The sequence below is a fragment of the Macaca fascicularis genome, chromosome 1 (genome assembly GCF_037993035.2).
Source record: "Macaca fascicularis isolate 582-1 chromosome 1, T2T-MFA8v1.1".
Taxonomy (NCBI): domain Eukaryota; kingdom Metazoa; phylum Chordata; class Mammalia; order Primates; family Cercopithecidae; genus Macaca; species Macaca fascicularis.
Window position 1 is genome coordinate 105790882 of NC_088375.1, and position 27283 is coordinate 105818164.

Here is a 27283-nt window from a genome sequence, read left to right on the forward strand (position 1 = left end):
TCCAAGGGGATCTTTCTGAAACAACATCATAAACATACTAGGCTGCACATGAGCACACTCACTGCTGTTGACTACTGGATAAAGTCAGTACTAGGATCTTTCTAGTCTGGACCCAGCCTAATCAATCAGCACAATAACAATACACACCAAATGTCCAGTTGCTTTTTTGTTTTTTGTTTTTGAGACAGAGTCTCCCTGTTACCCAAGCTGGAATGCAGTGGCACAGTCTCAGCTCACTGCAACCTCCACATCCCGGATTCAAATGAGCCTTCTGTCTCAGCCTCCCAAGTAGCTGGAACTACAGGCATGCACCACCATGCCTGGCTAATTCTTGTACTTTTTGTGCAGACAGGGTTTCACCATATTGGCCAAGCTAGTCCAGCTGTTTTGTTGGGTTTTTTGGGTTTTGTTTTGTTTTGTTTTTGAGACAAAGTCTCACTGTGTTGCCCTGTCCAGAGTGCAGTGATGCATTACAGCTCACTGCAACCTCAACCTCCTGGGCTGAAGCAATCCTCCCAACTCAGCCTCCTGAGTTGCTAGGACTACAGGGGCACACCACCACACCTGGCTAATGTTTTTATTTTTTGTAGAGACGGGGGTCTCCCTGTGTTGCCCAGGCTAGTCTCAAATTCTTGGGCTCAAGTGATCCAGTCACCTCAGCCTCCCAAAGTTCTGGGACTACAGGCATGAGCCACCACGGCTGCCCAGCTGTTTCTTTTCTTTTCTTTTTATTTTTTTGGGGGATGGAGTCTTGCTCTCACCCAGGCAGGAGTCCAGTGGTACAGCCTTGGCTCACTGCAACCTCTGCCTCCTGGGTTCAAGGGATTCTCCTGCCTCAGCCTCCCAAGTAGCTGGGATTATAGGCACCAACCACCATGCCCAGCTAATTTTTTTTGTATTTTAGTAGAGACAGGAGTTTCACCATATTGGCCAGGCTGGTCTCGAACTCCTGACCGCAAGTGATCCGCCCACCTCCGCCTCCCAGAATGCTGGGATTACAGGCCTGAGCCACCATACCTGGCCCCAGCTATTTCTTAAACATGCCATGCAGGCGGATCACCTAAGGTCTCAAAAAACAAAAACAAAAAACCATGCCATCCTATTCTACATCTCCATCCTTTGTACACACATGCATCATCATCTCATTAATTCTCAGCAACAACCACTGAGGCCAGCAATATATAACTTTAGGCTACGTTTTTTTAGGCCACTGTGTGTTAGACCATTTCTATCATAAGCAGTTTTCATATATTTATTAATCCTCACAAAAGCACTCTGTGGTGGGTACCAAATCCCAATTTTATGAGGAAATTGAAGCAAAAGACAATTTAGGTAACTTGCCCAAGATCACATAGTTAATCTTCATAATAACCCTCTGAAGTTATTCCCATTTTCTAAGAGTGAAAACTGAAGCTCAGGAAGGTTAAGTAACTTGCCAAAGGTCACCCAGTAACTAGGGTTGGAGCCAGAACTCCAAAGTCTGTGTACTCCTCCACAAATAGAAAAGTGTCGTAAGTAGACAAAGTGACGCTACTCATTAAGGAAGATAAACTCATTCCTGCAGATAACTGAAAAGCCTACCAAAACTTTGTCCCAGACATAAGTTAAACATTTAGGCTGGGAGTTCAGCTAGAATACGGTTGCTCAGAAGTAGCAAGACAGCTTACTCCAACAGTTCAATCTCTACTCCTACAAGGACTTGAGGTTCAAGACTAGATCAGAGGGCCCTACTGTTACATAATGGTTTCTTCATGACTGCAAAAACAATATGTTACTGTTACATTTTTTTAAGATTATCTTTAATTTTTTCTTTCTTTTTTTTTTTTTTTTTTTTGAGACAGAGTTTTGCCCTTATTGCCCAGGCTGGAGTGCAATGGCGCGATCTCGGCTCACCACCACCTCTGCCTCCCAGGTTCAAGCAATTCTCCTGCCTCGGCCCCCCAGATAGCTGGGATTACAGGCATGTGCCACCGTGCCCGGCTAATTTTGTATTTTTCGTAGAGATGGGGTTTCTCCATGTCGATCAGGCTGGTCTCAAACTCCTGACCTCAGGTGATCCATCCACCTCAGCCTCCCAAAGTGCTGCGATTACAGGCATGAGGCACCGCGCCCAGATGCTTTTCTTTAATTTTTGACCTTTGGATCTATTGCAGTTGTTCTATTCTAGATCATATATATATATATATATATATATATATATATATATATATAAATAATTTTTTTTTTCTTTTTTTTGAGAGGGATGCCCTTTCTCTGTCTTACAGGCTGGAGTGGAGTGGAGTGCTACGGTGCAATCAAAACTCACTGCAGCCTTGAACTCCTAGGCTCAAGTGATCCTCCCACCTCAGCTTCCCAAAGTAGCTGGGACTACAGGTGCATGCCACCACTCCCAGGTTTTTTTTAATAGACTGTCTTGCTATACTGCCTGACCGCAAGCAATCCTCCCACATCAGCCTCCCAAAGTGCTGGGATTACAGACATGAGCCACCACACCTGGCCTCTCTTTTTACTTGGAACTTTTTGTTGTTGTTGTCAGGTGCCTGGGTTACTTGGAATTATATCATCAGAGTGATAGATACTAAGTAGAAAAAATGGTGACATTTCTTTTTTTTTTTTTTTTTTTTTTTTGAGATAGAGTGCAGTGGCGTGATCTTGGCTTACTGCAAGCTCCGCCTCCTGGTTCACACCATTCTCCTGCCTCAGCCTCCCATGTAGCTGGAACTACAGGCGCCTGCCACCATGCCCCGCTAATTTTTTTGTATTTTTAGTAGAGATGGGGTTTCACTGTGTTAGCCAGGATGGTCTTTATCTCCTGACCTCATCATCTGCCCACCTTGGCTTCCCAAAGTGCTGGGATTATAGGTGTGAGCACCGCGCCCGGCTAGTAGAACAAATGGTGACATTTCTTACAACTCTTTGTTGTTGTTTTGAAACAGGTTCTCACTTTGTCACCCAGGCTGGAATGCAGTGGCACAATCTCGGCTCACTGCAGCTTCAACCCCCACAGCTCAAAGGATCCTCCTGCCTCAGCCCTCCAACTAGCTGGGACCACAGGCATGTGTCAGCACACCTGGCTAATTTTTTGTAGAGACGGGGTTTTGCCATGTTGCCAAGGCTGGGTTCGAACTCCTGAGCTCAAGTGATCTGTTTGCCTCAGCCTCCCAAAGTGCTGGGATTACAGGTGTGAGCCACTGTGCCCGGTGCAAATCTTTAATCCTTCCCTTCACCTCAGATATGAAGTACAATTTCAAGGGCTAAGTCCTCTCCTCCCCCATATTTATGCAAGCTCCTATCCTGTTAGTCTAGCTAAACAGAGAAAGTCATACAGTAGAGAAGCACTTGTGAGATTCAGGAACCAGTGAGGGACTACTTCTCTATTCTTCAGGGAGCATTAAGAACGAAAAGAAACATCTGCCTTATGCCTCCCATAGGAGGTCCTTTTTCTCCTCCCCCATAGCCTATGTCCTGAAACCCACAGTGAAAGACACACATTCAACTCCCATACTTTATTGGGACAAAGGAGGAAGGATGCAAATCATCACCACAGGCCCACCCACCAGGGGTGTCCAGGCTTCAGCACCTAGTACAGCATGAGTACATTATCAATACAGACAACGTGGGAGGGGTGGAGTGAGGAAGATTCCATACACAGGAAGGAGACTAGAGGTCCTTCTAGGCTTGGGGGCTGAGGCATGTATTGTACTGGCACAGTCCACTTATGGATGAAGAAGGAGGTCTAGATTTCCATTTTGCAGATAGATAGGAAGGAAGACATTCCCTTATACAGATGGGAAAAAGGAAAGGAAGATTTCCTGGAGGGCGATTCCCTTTTTATATATTTGGAAGAAGAGCAGATTTCACCTTACAGGTGGGTATAGGAGGGAAGAAGGAAAGTTTATTTTAAACATTAGCAGAAATGTGGGAAGAAATGTCATTTTGCAGACAGGGAAAATGCTTCTGGGATGGTGTTCACTGGCCATTCCATTCCCAGGTGACAGGAAGGAGACACATACACAGGAAAGGGTCCCAGGGCTACAGAACAAGGGAGGTATACCCCACAGGCACCAGACCCTCCACGCCATCCCGCCCACAGCGGAGCCAGTCCTCATCCACTGTGGTAATGACACGCAGCACTTCCCCACGCCGGAAGCTCAACTGGTCAGGTCTTGCAGCGGTATGATCACAGAGAGCCCGAACTGCCCTGAGGGGAGCCAGAGGAAGATACTGGGATGAAGTGAGGTAGGGGTGCCCAGCTGTCCCCAGGTGTCACCTCCAGAGTGCCCTTGTTGGTTTGGCTCAGTGAACATTGACTGGGCTCTGGAAGGGACTTGAGAACCAATCATCAACATGGTGGTTCTATCTGGGGCCCCAGCCTTCTGAGTGCCAAACCCACTCTAGCTGCTTATTTGACACTATTTGCACTTCTCTCTGATGCTTCAAATTCAACATAGGCAAACGAAATGACTCACCCTCAAAACCAGTCCCTCCTCATGTCGCCTACAGTGGTAAACAGCACCACTTTCTACCCACACTTGCTCCTGGTAAAAACCTGGGCATCTCACTCCATATATCCAATCCATCACCAAAACCTGTTTGGTGTTTGGATCTCCTACTACTCCATCTACTCTTTTTATTTATTTATTTATTTATTTATTTTTTGAGACAGAGTCTCTCTCTGTTCCCCAGGCTGGAGTGCAGTGCTGTGATCTCGGCAGCCTCCACCTCCTGGGTTCAAGCAATTCTCCTGCCTCAGCCTCCAGAGTAGCTGGGACTACAGGTGCCCACCACCACCATGCCTGGCTAATTTTTGTATTTTTAGTAAAGACAGGGTTTCGCCATGTTGTCCAGGCTGGTCTTGAATTCCTGACTTCAGGTGATCCACCGCGCCCAGCCGTCAAATGCTTTTATAAAATGTTTAGTGACCAGGTATGGTGGCTCCCACCTGTAATCCCAGCACTTTGGGAGGCCAAGGTAGGCAGATCACTTGAGGCCAGGAGTTTAAGACCAGCCTGCACAACACGGCGAAACCCTGTCTCTACTAAAGTTACAAAAATTAGCCAGGCATGGTGGCAGGCGCTACTCTGGAGGCTGAGGCAAGAGAATCCCTTGAGCCCAGGAGGCGAGGTTGCAGTGAGCCAAAATCGTGTCACTACACTCCAGCCTGGACGAGAGTGAGACTCTTGTCTCAAAAAAAAAAAAAATTATGTTTAGTCTCTATAACTATAAAAAAGGTATTGCATCGTATCCTCTTTTTATAGAAAGAATCCTGGCCGGGCACAGTGGCTCACGCCTCTAATCCCAGTACTTTGGGAGGCTGAGGCGGGCGGATCTCCTGAGGTCAGGAGTTCTAGACCAGCCTGGGCAACACGGTGAAACCCTGTCTCTACTAAAAATGCAAAAATTGGCCAGGCACAGTGGCTCATGCCTGTAATCCTAGCACTTTGGGAGGCCAAGGCAGGTGGATCACAAGGTCAGGAGATCGAGACCATTCTGGCCAACATGGTGAAACCCCCTTCTCTACTAAAAATACAAAAATTAGCTGGGCGTGGCGGCACGGGCCTGTAATCCCAGCTACTCAGGAGGCTTAGCAGAAGAATCGCTTGAACCCAAGAGGCAGAGATTGCAGTGAGCCCAGATCGCCCCACTGTACTCCAGCTTGGCAACAGAGCTAGACTCCGTCTCAAAAATAAAAAACACAAAGCTGGGTGTGGTGGCGGGCACCTGTAGTCCCAGCTACTCGGTAGGCTGAGACAGGCGAACCCAGGATGGGGAGGTTGCAGTGAGCCGAGATCATGCCCCTGCACTCCAGCCTAAGCGACAGAGCAAGACTGTCTCCAAAAAAAAAAAAAAAAAAAAAATCCAAGGCTCAGACAAATGAGTGACACATCGATAATAAATAGAAAAGCTGCAATGCACACTAAGCATGGTCTTATTTTAAAGCCCAGGTTTGTTTACACTACCTCCCATCCATGCTGTGATAGCATACATGGTTACACACTAGTGCATCCTCCCCAGTCCTCCTTACCTATGGGTTTGCACCATGCTGGGTGCTGAGGCCTCAAGCTCCTGAGGAGAAGGTGTCTCAGGAGGTGCCCCCCGCTTCACAAGAGCCAACACACTCACTGTCGGGGGCAGCCAGCTAGATGGTCTCCTAAAAGAAGGGACATAGGGTCACAGCTCAACCCACCTCCAGATAACCCAAAGAACCCTGGGGTTTGGAGGGAGGGAGAGGCTAAGGGGCCTCACTGTGGTTCAAAAGAGGTCAGGGGTTAGTCACTGCTGAGGGCAGAGTGTTAATTATTAGATACAGGCATTTTCAGGCTGATGAGGGAGATGACAACAAAAGTCCACAACACCACAAATCACAAGGAACCTATGGACCCAGCAGGGTCTAGAGAGGCTCAGAACGAAAGGGCCACTAGAGAACATCTCAAGCCATTAAAGAGCCACCAGTTATTGAGGCCTGGAGCAGGGATTCGCAATTTTGTTTGTTTGGAGAGGAGACAGGGTCTCGCTTTGTCACCCAGGCTGGAATGCAGCAGTGTGATTACAGCTCACTGCAGCCTCGACCTCCTAGGCTCAAGCTGTCCTCCCACCTCAGCCTCCTAGAGCAGCTGGGACTACCACCAGGTGTGTGCCACCATGCCCAGCTAATTTTTGTATTTTTCTATAGGGACAGGGTTTCACCATGTTGCCCAGGCTGTTTTTCATTTTTCTAAAGGACCAGATAGTAAATACAGTTGACCCTTGAACAAAGCAGGTTTGAAATGCGCAAGCTCACCTATATGCAGGTTTTTTCCAACTGAACAGAAAATACTGTATTCTCAGGATATAATACCCACATATACTGAGGGCTGTCTTTTCCTATACATCAACATAGGACTTGAGTATGTCATATTTTAGTGTATGTGAGGGTCCTAGAACCAATTCCCCACATGTACCTGGGGATAACTATATTTTCGGACCTAGGACCAAGAGAGAAAATTGAGATCATTATATAGGCACTTAATATAACCATTAAAATGTAACCATTTTTAGCTCATGGCTGTAGAAAAACAGACTGCCAACCTCTGCCCTAAAGGATCATCACTATAGAGTTTCAAATGAGGCCACTGGGAGATCTGAGAGTCAGAAGGTCATAGAAAGGACAAGGTACCCCATTACCTGGACTTTAGGGCTCCACTCTCATTTTCTGTGGGGCCCCCAGGCACTCCAAATAGTCTTCCCAACCAGAGGCCCCTGCCTGGTGCCATTTCATCTGTGGGCAGGGGTCTCTCCTGTGCACCTTCTTCAGCTGCAGTCCCATGATGCCCCGGTGCCCATCGGGAAAGAGGAAAGCCCTCAGTACCCCCAGAGGCATAGACCCGGGAGGCCTGGGTCAGCTGCTCCCACCAGCTCCCTGGTGTAGGAAGGTTTGGAGAGTCTGAGGGGTCTGGAGCAGCTTCCTTGGAAGTCCCCCGAAGGCTCTGGGCCAGCCGGCCCCCCAGGTGCAGCATGGCTTGCATAGTCTGCTGCAGAGCCGGAGGCGGGCCTGGAGGGGCAGGCGCCTGAGGTGGGCCCAGGGGCAGGTGGTGGTGGTGCTCAAAGAGCAGGTCCAGGTGGAAGGTGAGCACCGACAAAGGCTGCAGCAGGAGCAGCAGCTCTGTGGACAGGGAGGGACAGCCACCATGGGCCAGGGAGAAGAATCCTGTTGGCAGGTACAGGAGGGAGAGCAGGCCTGGAAAAGAGCAGGCCAACATCAGCTTCTGCCCTGGACCTAGTCCCAGAGGACCCCCCAGAGCAGCCCACCAGTCAGCACACATCCTCCCAGGCCTCACTCTGCTGGGCACTGAGGCAGAGAGGAGGAAGGGTGTGGTGAGCTATAGGTCTGACATCCCTGCCTGCGTGGAACCTCGCCCAAATAGGAAGACACACACAGCAAGTGGTGACAAGTAACTGAGTGACAGTGCAAAGGCTACAGAGGAGGAGGACAGGAGAGCCATAGAAGCACATACAAAATGGTGTGGGGGTTGGCCTAGTCTGAGGGTAGAGGTAAGGCCTCACTGGGGAAGGACTCAAAGGATGAATGACAGTTCATGAGGAAGCAGGAGGGGCAGGAGATAGAGGAACAACATAAGCAGGGCCTTGGAGCAGGAAGGGCCAGGCGGGAAGACTGTTGGCAAGACCAGGGAAAGCCCTGGCCTCCAAGGCAGGGGAAGAGGGCAGAGGCCAGACAGCCAAGGCTTTGGGTCTTTCATCCTATGGGCGATGGGCCTCCTTAGAAAGTTTTAATTAGAAGAGTAATAAGATCGGAGATCTGGATTAATGGTATTCTGGCACCAGTGGGAACCAGCAGGAGAGAACCCTTTCCTTCCCATCCTCCCAGCCCATCAGCCCCATCCTCTCCCATCTGAACCTCTGACCTGCATCTTCCTGGAGACTGGAAAACCATAGCTCCAACTGCTTGGTGCTGGGGGAGAAAAGAGGGAATGGAAGTTCAGGGAGGTAGAGGACTCCAGTCCTTTCTGGGTGGAGGATGGGAGATGAGATTGGAAGGAGGGGGGGCCTTCTCTGGGGACATGAGGTACTACTACTGTGTCCCACCCATGATGCTCTTGCAGTCCCAGGTCGTGGGAAGGGCACTGGGAAGAAGGCAACTCACTTGAGAAGGCCCAGGATAAAGGCATGGAAGCGGCTACGGCTGCTGCTCAGCGGGGCTAGACGGCTGACCTGGCTATACAGGGTTCCAAGGGAGCGGGTGCTGGAGCCTGAGAACGTGGGGTGCAGTCAGCCAAGCCCGGCCCAGCCCTGCGCACTGCCGGGTCCCACGCCCTCCTGGCTCACCTGGCTTCACCGACGCCTCCACCACGCTCCAGGGGCTGCTCCTGCGCTGCCCGGTGATGAGGTCCTTCCGGAAAGGCTTCAGCCCATCCGCCACCAGGGCGTGGAGGGCCGGGCAGAGGGTGGTCAGCACCAGGTGCCCCACATCCGGGCTCAGCCGGCTATCACCCAACTGGGCCTGGAGGCGGCGCGATGCGGATGGGTCCAGAGATCCCTCCAGCCACCACCCGCCAACCGTTCCCGCACCCACCGCGGAGCTCCATTACTCTCCTCATCCCAACACCCTCCCTCCAGCCACCTTCACCTTCTGCACCAAGTTCCGGGCGGCCCCGAAATGCGAGATGATTTTATCCACGGAGGCGCTGACGGCTATCAGGAGACCTGGGAGGGGAGGGAAAGGGAAGACGCTAGGAGGCCGCGCCCCTACCCAGGCTTGCCCGAGGGGCGTGGAGAGACTGCCTTCGGACAGCCTGAGAGAGCAGGGCCGGGGGCGAGGGGCAGTTCATTCGGAAGCGCGGGGTCGGGAGTCAGGGTGCCCTACCTTTCTTCTGCTCCTGCAGCTGACCAGTCCCACTCTGGGCTTCTGCCATCCACAGCCGCTGGGCTCCGGAGACACCGGCGAAGGACCACGAACTACGGACTGGCGTAAGGGAAGAAGGGCGCGGTGACACTTACCAAGGGTTATTCCGAGGACTCCGGGCTTCCACACAAGTTGTCTCCGGCGGGTCTCCCCGAAGGGTCTTGGGGAGAAGAGGCGCAGGGCCGCCTGGAGCACGGGGTAGCTCGACCCGAGCCCCGGAGTGAAATCCCGCACACTTCCCGGCACTCGCTGTCCCCCAGCCCCATCCCGGTTCCCGGTGCCCTCCCTCAGGGCACAGCCCCCACCTCCAGGATCCCGGAAATCCGGGAACGAGACGGCAGCGCTCACCTCCCGCCTGCCCCGCTAAGGCCTGTAGGGCGGGAGAGGACAGGGCGCCGGGAGGGAGGTGCAGCCCTGCGCACCGCCCCGGGGCCCAGTCCAGCCTGCGGAGCCCCGGGGAGCACGTGGGCGGCGTGGACCAATGGAAAGACAGACAGAGGGGAAAGGGAGGAGACGGAGGGAGGCGAGACCCGAGGATTGGGAGGCTGGAAGGCGCCGGAAAGGGGAAACCCGGGTCGCGCAGCAGTCTCTAGGTGGAGGGTGCCCTCTTCATCCCGCATGGGACTGGACTCGCGCAGAGGGCGTGGCCAGAACTTCTAGTGCCAATGAGCTCCCGGGAGCTTCACCCTCCACCCCTCCCGAGCAAGGTGGGGGGACAGGCCCGAGATGCACAGGCCAAGGAATTCCACGGAGGGTGTGACCCAAAGTCCCTAACAACAGACTCGCTGGGACCCCCTAGGCTTGGCATGGAGGCTGGGTAAACCCGTGTCCATTATGCCCAGGCGGGTCTGGAGGGAGAGGGGACCGGGCCACGGAGCAGGCAAGGCAACAACTTCCCCTCTCCAGCACTAGGAACGGGGCCAGATTCCCCAAAACCGACGAACTTGCTTGGAGTCCGCCGAAACTGAAGGGCGGGACCAAGCTGGGCAACCCCAGAAAAAAAGCGAAAATGGGGCCGGGCGATAGTGGGAGGGGCCTTGGAGCGGGCGGGGCGGCCCGCCTGAGGCGTGGCCCGCGGGGCTTGCCCGGGTCCGTCTTACGTAGCCTGGGCGGAGGCGATGGGCTCCTGGTCCAGCGAGGGGCCTTCGGCGGACGAGGTTGCGGTGGCAGCGGGGGGGCGGGTACCTGGCGGGGTGGGGGAGCCGCGGCGGGGAAGGTGCTACTTCTGGGAAAGAGCGGGGACAGCAGCAGTGCCAGCTCGGGGCTGGCCAGGCAGGGCAAGGCTCCCCGAGTCGGAGGCGAATAGGCTCCCACTGGGGACAGGCGGACGGGCAGCAGCTGCTCCTCTGGGGGGCTCGGCGCCCCCAGCAGCCGCAGCCCGGCGCCAGGCCACCCGGCCAGAGGAGCCAGGAGCAGAGACCCAGCTGCGCCTGCGCCCCCACCCTCCAACAGGGGGCGCCCGTCGGCCGAGAACCGGAAAACCAGGGGCCGAGGGAGCAGGAGGGGACCGGCTGCAGGCGGGATTGGCGGGGCCAGGCGCAGAGGGAAGGAGGGCAGCGGGATGGGCAGCCAGGCAAGGAGGGGCGGGAAGAAGAGGGAGCAAAGAGTTAGTCCCGTAACCCAATGACCCACCCAGTTTCCCTTTCCCGGAGCGCTCCCTGGTAGAAGGGGCGGGGAGGATGGGTGACACAGAATGGAGGGAAGACAGGGGGCCGGGTTGGAAGCCTAGGAGGCGTGAGCGGCCGAAGCCCAGCCCTCCTCCCGCTTCTTGCGACCTCTTACCCTCCAGGCCGGCCTGCGCGCCCGGCTCTCCCGGCTCCTTCGCGGCTGGGGCCTCCTCGCCAGCCGCTGGGCTGACAGCCCGGCCCTCCTCGGACTGCCCCTCCGCTATGGGCTGCAGTCCAGGTCGGTTCTTCTTCCTTCGGGGAGGGACAGGCGGGGGTGGGGGCCGGGGCGGGACCAAAGCCCAGCCAGCTGGGGGGTCTCGAGGCGGGACTGGCGGGGGTGGGGCCCGGCTTCGGGACCGGAGTTCCTTGAAGGTGGTGACTTCCCGAGGAGGTGCCGAGGAGCCGCCCAGCGACCCCGAGGGGGGCAGCTCGGTGTCGGGCGAGAAGACTATGAGCCAGTCACTGCGATCTTTCTTGGCCTGCGGGACGAGGGGCAGCCCTGGGCCCCGCTTGCGCTTCTGGGCCAGCTCGTGGAAGGACGTGATTGTCCGGTGGGGCACCGGCTCCTCGCTGACGTCACTTCTCCATCCTCCATCAATTTTCCCTGCATCTGTTTTCGAGCCAGAATCAGTTATTCTTGTGTTGGTTTTCCAACCAGAGTCGAATTTTTCAGGTTCATTTTTCCAGCTAGAGTTAACATTCCCGTTGTTTTTCCAACCAGTGTTACTGTTTTCCGTGGTTTTCCATTCAGCTTTAGTTTTCTCTGTGTCAATTTTCCAAATTGGGTTAATCTTCCAACTGGGCTCCGTTTTCCCAGTGTCGATTTTCCCATCATCCGCCTCTAAGAGCTCAGAGGTAGGGAGATCCTGCTCCGCGCTCTCATCCTCTTCCTCCAAGCCTGGGGAAGGGAGGTCCTGGCAGGTGGTCAGGGCGTTGCAGTTCGAGTCCAGGCCAGGATCGGGTGAAGAAGAAGCTCCGGAGCAGGAATCAGGAGAGCAGCAGAAGCTGTCCGGTGAGCAGGTGCCAGGGCCTGCTGAAGCCAGTGGGGAACCTTGCTCCAGGGGGATGATACTGGGCTGAGGGTGGGCATCCTCATCACCAGGGAGGTCCCGCAAGTAGACTGAGACGGGGGACTCATCGGGGCTAAGATCTGAGCAGGAGCTGAGCGAGGAAGAGCAGCCTGGGTCTGAGGGAGAGGCAGCCCCCTCTTCCTCCTGTGATGGGTCCTGCCGGTTTTCTAGGCCCGGACCGTGCTCCTGGCAGCACCGGCAGGGCACAGCTGGGCTGTTGGAATTGGCGTCCACCAGGGTGCCACTGCAGGGGCCCCTGCTCTCCTTGCCCCCAGTGTCTCCTGGGGGAGGGGATGTGCTCAAGGGCCCTTCCCGTAGCTCAGGACGGCGGGACAAGTGCAGGCCCAGGGAGACGTGCTGGAGATGGATGTGATTGAGGTTGCAGAGTAAAGCTCTCTGAGGAGACAGCATGGTGCCAGCGGCGATGGGATGGCTTCTAGAGAACCAGGAGGGTAGGGTCTCTCACATCCACCTACCTGGCAACCACAGGTGCAGACCTAGAAGACAGGGGTGGCGAAGCCCAGCCAGTGAGGACAGGAGCTGCGGGAAGGACACTGAGGTGACTGACGGCAGCAGCAGGCCTGAAGGCTCTGGCTGCTTTGGAAGATATTTCAATGAGATGCAAATCGCAATCGACTGGCCATTAGTTTCCACTGCAGTGTTTGCAGGTGGAGTCGAATGTAACCCTCCGGGAATGGAGCCGGGAGGGTCAGAGAACGCGGCTGCGCTCTGGATTTCCGAAGGGGGGCGGGGGCCCGGAACAGGTCCGGGCCCAGAATGGACCTCCGGGTCCCTGCTGCCGCAATCTGGCCCTGCCCTCCTGCCTACCCCTTACTCCCACAGGAAGGGACCCAGGGAGACCCACCCAGATGCCCTGAAAGGAGGCGGGGGATGGGGGTGGGTCGATATGCAGAGTTTGCCTGGTGAATGCAGGAAAGGGGTAGGAGCTGGAGAGGAAAAGGATGGAGCAGCCGTCAGCTCGTCAACTCCACATCTGCTGGCTGCCTCCGCCGGGCTCCAGCCTGCGCCCTCGCCCCTCAGAACAGCGTTATGTCCATTCTCTCCGCATTCGTCTCCATCGTTCAGTCACCACCGCACCCCTTCTCTATTCATTTCTCCTGCTCCCTTGTCCTGCCCCGCCCCTCGTGCCCTGGTCCATCGGTCTACACCCATGGGCCGAGCCCTCCTCACCAGGGTCCTCCTGGAACCGCTCCGGCCTTGGGCTTGTCCTCGGCTCCCACGGTCCCCGCCCGGCGGGGCACAGAGCGGGAGGGGAGGGGCACTAGCACAACCCACTCTGCGCAGCGCATCTGCACCCCTTCGCGCATGGGCGTGGCGTAGCTCAGACCCGCCCCCAGCGCTTAGCGTCTTGTGTCACCCACCTAGCGGGTTTGATGTATCCCAAGCTTTTGGCCCTGATGCCAAGGCCCCTGGGTCCCGCTTCTGTGCAGCGAGTCCTCCCAGCACCCCACCCCGCACATTCTGGAAAGAGCCAGACTCTGGCTGCGCCGAGCAAGAACAGAACCACAAAAAGGTTACACAATTATTTATTGAGAGCCTCCTCTCCCCACCCTTGCAATCTCTAGGTCACTTTTTCCGCTTGTAGATTTTGCGCGCAAGCCCCAGAAAGATGGCTGGGGGCAGGGGCGCTGCGTACTGTTCAATGAGAGCCATAATGTGGCTGTAACTGTCCTCCTCATATTGCAAGAACACAGCCTGCAGATCCAGCTCCTCATATAGTGCCTTCACCCGGGCCACTTTCTCAGCCTCCTTCTGCCCGTAATTTTCCTAAAAGGGGTTGGAAGACAGGAAAACGGGCTTGGCCTTCCCCAGAGCCTCCAGGACCCCTCCACTCCCCTCATTCTCATATTTCAGAACATCTCCAAAGCCACCCACTCCTTTCCTCCCTCCAATTTTCAAGTGTTTCTAGGTAGCTAGGATCCCAAGCTTCCCTTCCCTATCCCAAATATTCCCTACATATTGCCTCAGACCAGGTGTCCTCTACTCCAGGGTTTCTCAGCCTTGGCACTATTGAAATTTGGGGCCAGATAATCCTGTCTGGGGGAGCTGTTCTGTGTGCTACATGTTTGGCAACATCTTTGGCTCCTGCCAGCTAGATGGCTGTACCACATGCACACACACAGAGTTGTGATGACGATGACAAAAAATGTCTGCTGACATTGCCAAATGTCCCCTCGGGAGAAAAACTGCCTCCAATTGAGAACCACTACTCTATCCCTTTCCACCAGCTCAGGGACCCACCACCCTCTCTCAGGCACCTTCAGGATCTGGTACTGTTCCGGAGTGGCCCGTTGCAGACACTGAACCACCAGCCAGCTGCATTTGTTGTCCTGGATGTCAGTGCCAACTTTGCCGGTCACACTGGGGTCCCCAAAGAGGTCAAGGTAGTCATCCTGGGCGGGAAGGGGGAGGGCAGCAAAGGAGGAAGGATGAGGTTCCTAGGCAGAGGAGGAGTGAAGCTGGTGCCTGTTCTCTGCTACTGCCTCCTGCCTTCCTACCTGAATCTGAAAGAACTCTCCCATCTCCAGCAGGATCTTCTTGGCATTGGCATGCTCCTTCTCACCATCAATTCCTGCCTACAGGGAAAGGTGGGTTAATAAGCCAAACCCCAGAGGTGCCTGCATCTTCCTGGCTGCTTCCTCCCATGGGGTCTTGCCCTACTGCAGCCCCAAATCTCTCCTCTCTCTTCAGATATCTTGGCTTCCCTGACCTAGACAGTCCTGATTGATGGTTCAACCTCAATCCCACTTATTTTTGGCTAGGACTTTCAGGGAGTCATAAAAGAGATGAATCCATTCTAGAGGTGCACAGCCTGTCTTCCCTCACAAATGTCAGTCCCCGAGTCATTCTGATCCATCTTCCTAATATTTTTGCCACCTCCAACTTCTTTCAAGATGAAAAGGAAATGTAGAGAAGCAAGGTCAGGGTAGACAGTTAATCCCACTGACTGCCCTTAATCCATTCTTTTCCCTCTCAACCTGGTTGATCTCCTCCACACTCCTATCCATACTCAGATGCAGGATATACTGTTCCCCTATTAAGTGCTAAGCACTTTCATATCCCTTGCTTTGCTTAATCTTTACAGTCCTGTGAAGTAGGAATTTTATCCTCAGTTGAGGAAGAAACTCAGCAAGACTGACTTGCTCAAGGTCACACAGCCTTTCACCAGGGGTAGCAGTGTTCACGTTTTCTGCTCTATGCCTTCCTGTCCAAAAGCCCCCATTAGCAGAGGAGAGGGGTGAGGAGGCTCACTCACCATGTACATGGCTGCAGCTATAGGAAGGTAGAAGGAGTAGAAAGCTGTCTTGTACTTGACAATAGATTTATACCTGAGTAGGGGGAGAAGAGAAACTCCTCAGGAGGGCAACGCACATCCTGAGCCCTACCTCGCTGTCCAGACATGGTTCGCACTGTCACTCACCTCTTTTCAGTGAATCTGCCAAGATCCACATTGCCCTGGGGGGCTGTGATGAGGTCCAGGGTCTGCCCAATCTCAGTCTGATAGGAACTCTAAGGAAGACAAAGACGGCCCATGAGCCAGGCTTTCTCAAGATATACGAAACCCTGGTATCCTGAGCCCAACATCCCATACCAGCTGACAACTGGGCAGAATCAGAAAGGCAACAGAAGGGGAGAAAGCCCCGAAACTCAAGGCCTATATTCATATACACAGTCCTTTATCACCCTTTCTTCCAATTACACAGGGACAGAGAAGCCCCTTCTTGCCACTACCACCACCCCGCTTCCCAACTCCCTTCCTCGCTTTCTTTCCCTTCCAGGCACCCTGCAATCCTGTACCCTGAAACCAGCCAGATGAGCATGTCCTATAAAGGCCAAGGCTACCATGGGCACCCTCTGGGCATCGGGCCCTGTCTGCAGCATACCTGCAGGAAGAGCTCGATCAGGTTCAGGTAATAGGGCTGCTCCCGGCAATAGAGCTTCAGCAGGCGGTAGATACATGCTTCCAGGAGGATAGCATCATTGATGGCATCCAAACCCACACCCGGCTATCATGACAGAGAAAAACAAGCAATCAATCTCTAGTCTCGGTTCATACTAAGAGCCATCATCCCAACACCTCAACCAGGCCGCACATACCACCTCCCTGTGGCCTGTCCCCATACCCACTGCTACTTTCCTGCCCACCATTACCTTCTGATACCAGCAGATCTGTCCACGGCGGGTGAGGGATGAATCCATGATGTCATCTGTCACCAGGAAGAAAGCTTGCAGCTAGGAAGAGTGGAATAAGACCTGCAGGGCTCATTACTGTTCCTTCTATCAGCAACAGAGCTGCTACTTTATATCTACATCTGTATATAGTTTTGCTTTTTTTTTTGGTGGGGGACAGAGTATCACCATTATCCAGTGCAGTGGTGCAATCACGGCTCACTGTAGCCTCTACCTCCCAGGCTCAAGTGATCCTCCCACTTCAGCTTCCTGAGTACCTGAGACCACAGGCACACACCACATGCCTGACTTTTTTTTTTTTTTTCCAATTTATTTTTTGTAGAGACAGGGTCCTACTATGTTGCTCAGGCTGGTTTTGAACTCCTGGGTTCAAATGATCCTCCTGCCTCAGCCTCCCAAAGTACTGGGATTACAGGCATGAGGCACCACACCCGGCCACAGCTGCTGCTTTTGATAGTCCCTATGAGCTGGGAAAGTCAGGGTGAGGAGGCAGAAGGCTTCTATGCTATGGAGACTTGGAAAGTGACATAACCTGTTTGGCTCAGACTCCTCGCCTATAAAATGGAACTAAAACACTCTTGTTTTAGGTAAGAAACTAGAACAGATCTTTGACATCTCTAATGAGCCCTAGATTAGGCCTGGTATCAGGGAGATTAGGAAACACCTTCATATACCGTACTCTATTCTTGCCAAACACCTCAATGAATGCTTAAAGTAAGATTTATTTGTGTGATTGACTTTCCATTACTTCCTAAATAAAAGAAGGCTATTCCCACATTGCCCCCAGCACTGTGTTTGAACACCCCAGTGACTAGGAACACAGCCTTACCTAAAGGAGCTCCTTAGCAGTACAGGTTAATCAGGTGGAACTGAAATCTGACTTTGACCTATGAGTCTCAGACATCTTTAAACATTTTTTTTTTTTTTTTTTTTTTTTGAGATGGAGTCTTGCTCTGTCACCCAGGCTGGAGTGCAGTGGCCGGATCTCAGCTCACTGTAAGCTCCGCCTCCCAGGTTTACGCCATTCTCCTACCTCAGCCTCCCGAGTAGCTGGGACTACAGGCGCCCGCCACCTCGCCCGGCTAGTTTTTTGTATTTTTTAGTAGAGACGGGGTTTCACCGGGTTAGCCAGGATGATCTCGATCTCCTGACCTTTGTGATCCGCCCGTCTCGGCCTCCCAAAGTGCTGGGATTACAGGCTTGAGCCACCGCGCCCGGCCCTAACATTTTTAAACATTAATTTTAACTAACGGCTTACTCTTCTGAGTGCCCATCTGAAGGTACCTGAACGTGTCGGGTTTCCCACTAGACCATGAACTCCTTGGAAGCAGGGACAGTAACTTCTCCCTCTTAGCATTTGCAGAGCCTAGCACAGCACTAGGCCTGGAGTGAGAGTCTCCTAAACACTTGTCTGACAAAGAAATTAAAGAATAAAACACTCTAACATTCCCTGTGATACTTCCTGCAGTCAGTCATACTATATGTTTTGGTTCCTTAAATAGCTTTTCTTTTCTTTTTTTTTTTTTTTGAGATAGAGTCTCACTCTGTCGCCCAGGCTGGAGTGCAGTGGCGCCACGTGGGCTCACTGCAAGCTCCTCCTCCCAGATTCAAGTGATTTTCCTGCCTCAGCCTCCCAAGTACTGGGACTACAGGCGCCCGCCACCACCAACTGCTAGCCTGGCTAATTTTTGTATTTTCATTCAGTAGAGATGGGGTTTTGCCACATTGGCCAGGTTGGTCTTGAACTCCTGACCTCAAGTGATCTGCCTCCCAAAGTGCTGGGATCACAGGCATGAGCCACCGTGCCTGGTCTAATTTTGTATTTTTAGTAGAGATGGGGTTCCTCTATGTTGGTCAGGCTGGTCTTAAACTCCCGACCTCAGGTGATCCACCTACCTCAGCCTCCCAAAGTGCTGGGATTACAGGCATGAGCCACTACACTTGGCCTAGAAGACATGGTTTTTAAGACTTCATCCCATCCTAATCCTGTGTGCTGTAGTCGATCCACATTGCAAAGGAAGCATGCAACACCGCCTGCCAGAACCCAGCATGGGCCGTGGGGAAAGGACCGTTGCAACAACCACTGCTACTGTCATAGGCAGAGTCCTCAGGGAAGGAGGTATCCATCTGCACCTTTACCTCTGACCTAACCCCAGAAGAGTAGTGTGGAGGTTCTGAGCTTTCCACATCAAAGGCACATGTTTAATTGACTCTGTGTTTATTTGGAGTAGCATGGTTTCCCTGAAGCCACCCATTCACGGCCTCTCCCAAGGGTGACTGCAAGGACAATCTCATTTTGGCCACCACCACTCAACCATGATGGTCTCCAAGAGAATTAATTCCATGGCCTCCCCACATTTCCTCTGCCTCCTAGCACTGATTCTTAACCCCATCAGCACTTTCTATTTATTAGGGAAAATTAAAAAAAAAAAACCCAGGCCAGGCACAGTGGCTCACACTCGTTATCCCAGTACTTTGGGAGGCCGAGGCAGGCAGATCACTTGAGCCCAGGAGTTCAAGACTACCCTGGCCAACAAAGTGAGACTCCATCTCTACAAAAAAAACTATTAAAAAAGCCGGGCATGGTGGCGGGCGCCTGCAGTCTCAGCTACTTGAGAGGCTGAGGTGGAAGGATGGCTTCAGCCCAGGAGGTCAAGGCTACAGTACGCCATGACTGTAGCACTGCACTCCAACCTGGGCAACAGAGTGAGACTCTGTCTCTAAAAAAAAAATTTAGGGCCGGGCGCGGTGGCTTAAGCCTGTAATCCCAGCACTTTGGGAGGCCGAGACGGGTGGATCACAAGGTCAGGAGATCAAGACCATCCTGGCTAACATGGTGAAACTCCGTCTCTACTAAAAAAAAATACAAAAAACTAGCCGGGCGAGGTGGCGGGCGTCTGTGGTCCCAGCTACTCGGGAGGCTGAGGCAGGAGAATGGCGTGAACCCAGGAGGCAGAGCTTGCAGTGAGCTGAGATCCGGCCATTGCACTCCAGCCTGGGCGACAGAGCGAGACTCCGTCTCAAAAAAAAAAAAATTTAGACCAGGCGCGGTGGCTCACACCTGTAATCTCAACACTTTAGGAGGCCGAGATGGGCGGATCACGAGGTCAGGAGATCGAGACCATCCTGGCTAACACGGTGAAACCCCGTCTCTACTAAGAAATACAAAAAAAAATAGCCGGGCGAGGTGGCAGCGCCTGTAGTCCCAGCTACTCGGGAGGCTGAGGCCGGAGAATGGCGTGAACCCGGGAGGCGGAGCTTGCAGTGAGCTGAGATCCGGCCACTGCACTCCAGCCTGGGCTACAGAGCGAGACTCGGTCTCAAAAAAAAAAAAAAAAAATTAGCCAGGTAGAGGCTCGCTCCTGTAGTCTCAGCTACTTGGGATGTTGAGGTGGTGGGAGGGTGGCTTTTGCTCCGGAGGCAGAGATTCTAGTGAGCCAAGATCATGCCACTGCACTCCAGCCTGGGTAACAAAGTGAGACTCTGAATAAAAAAAAAAAAATTAAAAATTTTTAAAAACGCCGGGTGCGGTGGCTCGCATTTGTAATCCCAGCACTTTGGGAGGCCGAGGCAGGTGGATCACAAAGTCAGGAGATCGAGACCATCCTCGCTAACACGGTGAAACCCCATCTCTACTAAAAAAATACAAAAAAATTAGCCAGGCACGGTGGCGGGCACATGTAGTCCCAGCTACTCGGGAGGCTGAGGCAGGAGAATGGCGGGAACCCGGGAGGCAGAGCCTGCAGTGAGCTGAGTTTGCGCCACTGCACTCCAGCCCGGGAAACAGAGCGACACTCCGTCTTAGAAAAAAAAATTTTTTTTAAACTTACAGGTGAACCTAGGGTGCTGCCAGGGTTAAGAACTGATTCTAGGCCAGGCACAGTGGCTCACACCTGTAACACCTGTAATCCCAGCACTTCGGGAGGGCAAGGCAGATGGTCAGGAGTTCCAGACCAGCCTGACCAATATAGTGAAATCCCGTCTCTACTACAAATACAAAAATTAGCCAGGTGTGGTGGCAGGCGTCTGTAATCCCAGCTACTTAGGAGACTGAGGCAGGAGAATTGCTTGAACCTGGGAGGCGGAGGTTGCAGTGAGCCGAGATGGTGCCACTGCACTCCAGCCTAGGCAACAGAGCGAGATTCCGTCTCAAAAAAATAACGAACTGATTCTACCAGTCAACCACTGGCCCCTCGAGGTCTTGCTTCCCTTGGCCCCCATAGCTTGGCTCCTCTGCTCTGCCCTCATCCTCCTTCCCTTCCGCCCTTGCCTGTCATCTCCATATTTTGAATCCCTCAGCCCCTCAGCATCCCTGTCATCTTGGGGCCTCTCCCTGGATGCCATGGGCCTATTACCTCCTTAGAAGCAAATCTCGATTCCCCAGACCCATCTATCTCCCTGATAAGTTCCAGACTGGAATTTCCACCGCCGACAGGACAGGCAGATCCGCCTGCTCCACCCATACCAAGAACATACCCGCGCTGACTGTGCTCAGCACGTCTTCCCTTGAGCCAGCTGCTCCTCTCAGGCCAGGAACTCAGCATCATCATCACTCACCAAGTTCTGTATGCTCTTCCCTTTGGGGCTCACTGCCACCCTCCTCGGGCATGGCACCCCTCCCAGAACCCAGTCCCCCACCACTAATGAAAGCTTTAGGCCATGCCAGCAAATAGACACCTTCAAGACCAAGATGAACTGGTATAGAAGACAAGGGGATGTGGAGATTGGAGCAAACCAGAGAAAGCACACAGGAGAACACATGCCGTCTTGGGGAAGTTACATCCACTCAGCTTCAGCCAATTGTTGCTATGCGGAAACATGGACCTAAATCTCACAATTTCCCAAGCCATGCTAGAAATCTAGGTTTTAGTATGAAATCTCTTTGTTAAATTTAGGAGACTTAATTGTAAAACATTTTCAAAAAACTATCAGTGAGCTGCCAGTTTTCAATCTCTGCTTCTGAATAGCCGTTGGAAGACGTCTGTCACTTTTTCTTTTTTTTTTTTGAGACGGAGTTTCGCTGTTGTTGCCCAGGTTGGAGTGCAATGGTGCAATCTCAGCTCACCGCAACCTCCGCCTCCCAGGTTCAAGCGATTCTCCTGCCTCAGTCTCCCAAATAGCTAGGATTACAGGCATGCGCCACCATATCCGGCTAACTTTGTATTTTTAGTAGAGATGGCGTTTCTCCATGTTGGTCAGGCTGGTCTCAAACTCCGGAACTCAGGTGATCCGCCCCCCTCGGCCTCCCAAAGTGCTGGGATTTCCGGAACTCAGGTGATCCGCCCCACTGGGCCTTCCAAAGTGCTGGGATTGCAGGCGTGAGCCACCATGCCCAGCCTCCTCTGTCACTTTTATGGCCATCCTCTGCTCAAAGGAAAGAGCTGACACCTCCCTGCCCAGTCTCAAGGCCCCAATCCACACTGTCTACAACTATCTACAGCCATCTTCATACCTAATGCCAAAAGAGGCTCCTCACATTAGTTAACCCTTGGAGTGATTCACTCTAAATTTGGCCGTAGAACACTAGAGACAAAGAAACACAAACACAACCCAGAAATAAGTTTCAGGCTCATCCCTCCCTTTCCCACCCAAGTCACCACCACTGCAGGAAACTTCCACTCCCTTCCCCTACCCCTCTCACCAGTTCCACACACCAGCCCACAGTCCAGGCCCGCTGGAGACTATCAGCATCCTGTTTCCTTGGCTCCACCAGCTCCCGGAACGCTACTACCACTGTCAAACCCCGGTGATACTTGCCTCCGATGGCATTGTACTCCAGGACCTGGAGGGCAAGGGAAGAGGGACAGGGTATCAGGGTACATACAGAAGCTACTGTGAGTTTTCTCCTTGCTCTCTCCCATTTCCAACCACCCCCTAACTTTATCCTCCCCAACTCCTCTTCAAGGAGTCTCTGGAATTGCTACTGTCTTTACTCTTTTTCCAAATTTCTGGAGCAAAGCTAGAAGAGGTCCCAGTGCCCAGGTACGTTCTTTCTGCATGGTCTATCCTAGTAAATGTATTTATTTATTTTTTTTTTTGAGATGAAGTCTCACTCTGTTGCCTAGGCTGGAGTGCACTGGCACGATCTTGGCTCACTGCAACCTCCATCTCCCGGGTTCATGCAATTCTCCTGCCTCAGCCTCTCGAGTAGCTGGGATTACAGGTGCCCACCACCATGCCCATCTAGTTTTTGTATTTTTAGTAGAGACAGGGTTTCACCATGTTGGCCAGGCTTGTTTCGAACTACTGACCTCAAGTCATCTACCCGCCTCGGCCTCCCAATAAATTTAAAACCTCCATAGTGCAGATTAAATGCTGCTCCCAAGCCCAAACAGGGCTTGAACCCATGGAAAACTCAGTACACGTTATAGGGATGACTGGCTTGTTCAGTTCCCTCCCCAGGTTCCTTCCCCATCCCCACCTCTCCTAGACTTCCCCTTCCCAACCCATCCCTATTTTTCCAACCACCTCTGCCTACCCAGAGTTCAACCCTCCTGCAAATGAAAAGCCTCCTTCACTCTATTAAGACAAAGCCTCGCCGGGCGCGGTGGCTCAAGCCTGTAATCCCAGCACTTTGGGAGGCCGAGACGGGTGGATCACAACGTCAGGAGATCGAGACCATCCTGGCTAACACGGTGAAACCCCGTCTCTACTAAAGAATACAAAAAACTAGCTGGGCGAGGTGGCGGGCGCCTGTAGTCCCAGCTACTCGGGAGGCTGAGGCAGGAGAATGGCGTAAGCCCGGGAGGCGGAGCTTGCAGTGAGCTGAGATCCGGCCACTGCACTCCAGCCTGGAAGACAGAGCAAGACTCCGTTTAAAAAAAAAAAGACGGCTGGGCGCGGTGGCTCAAGCCTGTAATCCCAGCACTTTGGGAGGCCGAGACGGGCGGAACACGAGGTCAGGAGATCGAGACCATCCTGGCTAATATGGTGAAACCCCGTCTCTACTAAAAAATACAAAAAACTAGCCGGGCGAGGTGGTGGGCGCCTGTAGTCCCAGCTACTCGGGAGGCTGAGGCAGGAGAATGGCGTGAACCCGGGAGGCGGAGCTTGCAGTGAGCTGAGATCCGGCCACTGCACTCCAGCCTGGGCGACAAAGCGAGACTCCGTCTCAAAAAAAAAAAAAAAGACAAACCCTCTCCAAAGTCAGCCAAAAGACAGCTTACAGGGCACCCAAGCTGTGGGATCCATCTCCCACTCCTCCAGTGGTGTCCCCTCTTGCGTCTCACTTTACCTTCTGCTGCCCTGCTTTCAATCAGACCTAACTAACAGGGAAGACTTCACCTCGCTATGTCCCTCAGGCTGGAGTGTAGTGGCGCAATCGCGGCTCACTGCATCCTCTGCCTCCCAGGTTCAAGCGATTCTCCTGTCTCACCCTCCCGAGTAGCTGGGACTACATGTGCACGCCAGTACGCCTGGCTAATTTTTGTGTTTTTAGTAGAGACAGGGTTTCACCATGTTGACCAGGCTGGTCTCGAACTCCTGACCTCATGATCCCCCCGGGGCCTCAGCCTCCCAAAGTCCTGGGATTACAGGCATAAGCCACCATGCTGGGCCAAGACTCTCTTTTAATCCCCATCCCAGTATAGGCAAAGCCCCCCTTTCCCTTGATTCCCCTCAGATATATGAGATAGACAGCATTTATAAGAAGAATTTTAGTAGATACTCCAGAATCAACAGGAAAAAAAATTGGCAAGTATCACAGCAATAGTTCATGTCCTAGAATAAGGGTTTCTTTTTTTTTTTTTTTTTGAGACGGAGTCTCGCTCTGTCACCCAGGCTGGAGTGCAGTGGCCGGATCTCAGCTCACTGCAAGCTCCGCCCCCCGGGTTCACGCCATTCTCCTGCCTCAGCCTCCCGAGTAGCTGGGACTATAGGCGCCCGCCACCTCGCCCGGCTAGTTTTTTGTATTTTTTAGTAGAGACGGGGTTTCACCGTGTTAGCCAGGATGGTCTCGATCTCCTGACCTCGTGATCCGCCCGTCTCGGCCTCCCAAAGTGCTGGGATTACAGGCGTGAGCCACCGCGCCCGGCCAAGGGGTTTCTAATGATACAACTTTCTCAGGCCCCAGGGAGATAGGACAATATCAGACTGTCTTCCTCCCAGGTCTCTGCCAAGGTATCAGCTTCTGATTTCAGGACACAAAATCTAAGACTTGCCAGGTTCAAGGCCTCCACCCCTATGCAAAGCAGTTTGGATGACCCACCTTCCATCAGAGCCAAAAGTCAGGTTTACGGACTGAGTAAGTATACTTGCCCAGGCCCCAACCTCTCCAGAGCAGACTCGAGTCCCTCAGGTAAATGCTTTCTCGGCCAGGCGCGGTGGCTTACGCCTGTAATCCTAGCACTTTGGGATCAAAGGCCGAGGTGGGTGGATCGCCTGAGGTCAGGAGTTCAAGACCAGCCTGACCAACACGGTGAAACCCCATCTCTACTAAAAATACAAAAATTTGCTGGGCACGGTGGCGTCCGCCTATAATCCCAGCCAGTCAGAAGGCTGAGGCAGGAGAATCGCTTGAACCTGGGAGGTGGAGGTTGCAGTAAGCCGAGATCGCACCATTGCACTCCAGCCTGGGTGACAGAGCAAGGCTCTGTCTCGGGGAGGGAAAAAAAAAAAAGCTTTCTCTCACATCTGTCAAAAGTCCCTCATAAGCCACAGGTGAATCCCACATATACAGAGCAACCGAACCAAAGGCTCACTCCCCCAAGTCATGAATCCGTCACCTCCTTGAGCCGGGCAATAGCATCTCCTGTCTCTGGGTGCCCCATCTCATCCTCAGTCAGCACCCTAACGATCTGGGAGAAGTGCTGAACAAAATCTTGCTTTTCTTGGGCATAAACATCTGATTTCTGGTCTCCGTTCATTCTGAGGGAGGAGCAAAGGGCTCTGAGTAGAAGGAAAAACAAGTCAGAAACCTGATCAGCTGCTCCCCTCCCCAAGGCCCCTCACCCCAACCACACTCACCGAGGTTCCTCTGTCCACGCTTGGCACCAGCAGCGGGCACTGTGCCAGGCCAGGACTGGGTACCCGTGCACCAGGGAGGGCCGCCGTAGGGAACCCAGCCACCTCTCCCGGGGTGCCCAGTAGGGGGCTGGCAGCAGGAAGACCCCCACAGATCTCAACCAGCGGGACAGGGGCATCCTGGGAGTGGCATAGGGAGGGGGCGCCAAGCACTCCCTGCAGGAGCAAGCACCAAAGGCAGAGGCATGGTGGCAGCTACCCAGATAACTCCCATCCCAGCCTAAGCCCAGAGTGCCCCTCCCTCTTGTGGAATGTGCTTGGGGACAATAACAAGAAGGATATGCAGGAAACAAAAAGTATGGCTGGATGACGGAGACCCAACAAATCGCCACTTATAATAAACAGGCTAGAACTCAGTGCCTTCAAGACGGCGTGCACAAGGCTGGGTAAGGAGGTGGTACAGAGTACAGGATTAGGGGCTGAAAGGACCCTTAAGTCATCCTATTTTACACAAGCCAAACTGAGGCTCTAGGAGGTAGGAAGATAGTAGAGGCAGAGCCAAATCTAGAACCCAGGTCTCCCCTGGGCAATGGAGAGGGGTGCCCAGGGTCTGAGTTACGCCCCAAGGAGGGGAGAAGCACTGGGGCGAGAACCCATGGGTGCTGCGTCCATATTGTCCGGGGTGCTGGAACCGCGCGTCCCAAGCCTCACAGGAATCGCTAGGACTGAGCAGACAGGCTCGCAGCAACTCTGGACGGGACAGAAGGGCTCGCAGCAAAGGAGTTAACCGGGGTCCGGGCATATTGGCGGTTCCAGAAAAACACAAGGGCAGAGTTTGGAAGTCTCCGCACCCCCAGAAGACCAGCCAGTCTAGCCCACCGACCTTCAAAACGGACGCAACAGGCTGGCCTTCTGATGCCTCACAGTATTGTTACAGAAGTAAGGCCCGGTATCGGCCCCCTTCCTCCAAGGCCCAGCACACATACTCTCTCACCTGTTCCCAGATGCCGATTCCTGCTCCGTTCCGCTCGTTGGCGGGTACTCCTGAAAGCAGAAGCTGCTCAGTGCTCGGCTCTCTGGGTTGAGTAGTTCCCGCTCTCCCCAGGCTATGGGCGGAAACGTATAATTAGACTACAACTCCCAGAGTGCCCGCGGGAGGGACCGATAACGCGATCCTGCGTGGCCTGGCTGGGCGGAGACGAGCCACGCTGATTGGCTGCTGGCCCTCGTGTGAGCATGGCGCACGGTGACGGACGACCAATGGAAGGGCTGAAGCCTAGAGGTCTAGGCTGGAGGCATCAGTGCTGGAAGCGAGCCAGGCTGGGAACGCCCCCGCTGTGGCTCTGGCTGCCTCTTACTCAACTTTAGTTTTCGTTGTCATCCTGGGCAGCTGATTGGCACGTTAGTAAAACGCAACACAACTAGCTTTCTCACTTATTAGTTCTCTAACTTTAGGCAAATCATTTAACATCTCTGATCCTCAGTGAACTTCCTTGAGACTAGCTTACCTCATTTGCTGAATGAGGGTAGTAATACCACGAGGTAATGTGTGTAAAGTGCTTTAAGGGCTTAAGAAAAATGAGTCTTGGGCCGGGCACGGTGGCTCACGCCTGTAATCCCAGCACTTTGGGAGGCCAAGGAGGGTAGATCATGAGGTCAGGAGTTCGAAACCAGCCTGACCAATGTGGTGAAACCGCGTCTGTCCTAAAAATACAAAAAAAAAAAAATTTAGTCAGGTGGCGCGCGCCTGTGATCCCAGCTACTCAAGAGGGCTGAGGCAGGAGAATTGCTTCAATGCTTGTTGCAGTGAGGGAGGCGGAGGTTGCAGTGAGTGGAGATGGAGCGCACCACTGCACTCTAGCTGGCTACACTCTAGCTGGGGGCACAGAGCAAGACTCCGTATCAAAAAAAAAAAAAAAAGAAAAGATGAGTCTTGGCCTGGCACAGTGGCTCATGGGCTCACACCTGTAATC

At 53.3% G+C, this 27283-nt stretch overlaps 2 protein-coding genes across 20 annotated transcripts; both read right to left on the minus strand.

Annotated features, from left to right (window-relative positions):
- Positions 1-3491: 3491 nt before the first annotated feature.
- RUSC1 (RUN and SH3 domain containing 1) lies at positions 3492-13399 on the minus strand. Of its 12 annotated transcripts, none has more exons than XM_073993212.1 (11): positions 13329-13399; positions 11183-12634; positions 9706-10911; positions 9362-9460; positions 9125-9201; positions 8824-8998; positions 8642-8747; positions 8403-8449; positions 7165-7717; positions 6026-6151; positions 3492-4201 (listed from the first exon to the last, which is right to left on the minus strand). In XM_073993212.1, the coding sequence occupies exons 4-11, from the start codon at positions 9408-9410 to the stop codon at positions 4033-4035; spliced, it is 1302 nt and encodes a 433-aa protein (XP_073849313.1). In that variant the 5' UTR covers positions 9411-9460; positions 9706-10911; positions 11183-12634; positions 13329-13399; the 3' UTR covers positions 3492-4032. The 12 variants fall into 11 exon arrangements, 11 of the variants coding, with proteins under 11 accessions (XP_073849315.1, XP_005541599.3, XP_073849313.1 ...); XM_073993214.1 differs by having other exon boundaries at positions 10586-10911; XM_005541542.4 differs by having other exon boundaries at positions 10501-10911.
- A 269-nt stretch (positions 13400-13668) lies between these two features.
- FDPS (farnesyl diphosphate synthase) lies at positions 13669-26356 on the minus strand. Of its 8 annotated transcripts, none has more exons than XM_005541536.3 (11): positions 26305-26356; positions 25314-25526; positions 25073-25235; positions 21991-22131; positions 16311-16391; positions 16043-16165; positions 15580-15668; positions 15415-15487; positions 14657-14734; positions 14417-14551; positions 13669-13925 (listed from the first exon to the last, which is right to left on the minus strand). In XM_005541536.3, the coding sequence occupies exons 2-11, from the start codon at positions 25487-25489 to the stop codon at positions 13725-13727; spliced, it is 1260 nt and encodes a 419-aa protein (XP_005541593.2). In that variant the 5' UTR covers positions 25490-25526; positions 26305-26356; the 3' UTR covers positions 13669-13724. The 8 variants fall into 8 exon arrangements, 7 of the variants coding, with proteins under 7 accessions (XP_005541593.2, XP_015311642.2, XP_005541594.1 ...); XM_015456156.3 differs by having other exon boundaries at positions 26194-26356; XR_012413725.1 differs by lacking the exon at positions 15415-15487.
- Between the last annotated feature and the right edge of the window lie 927 nt (positions 26357-27283).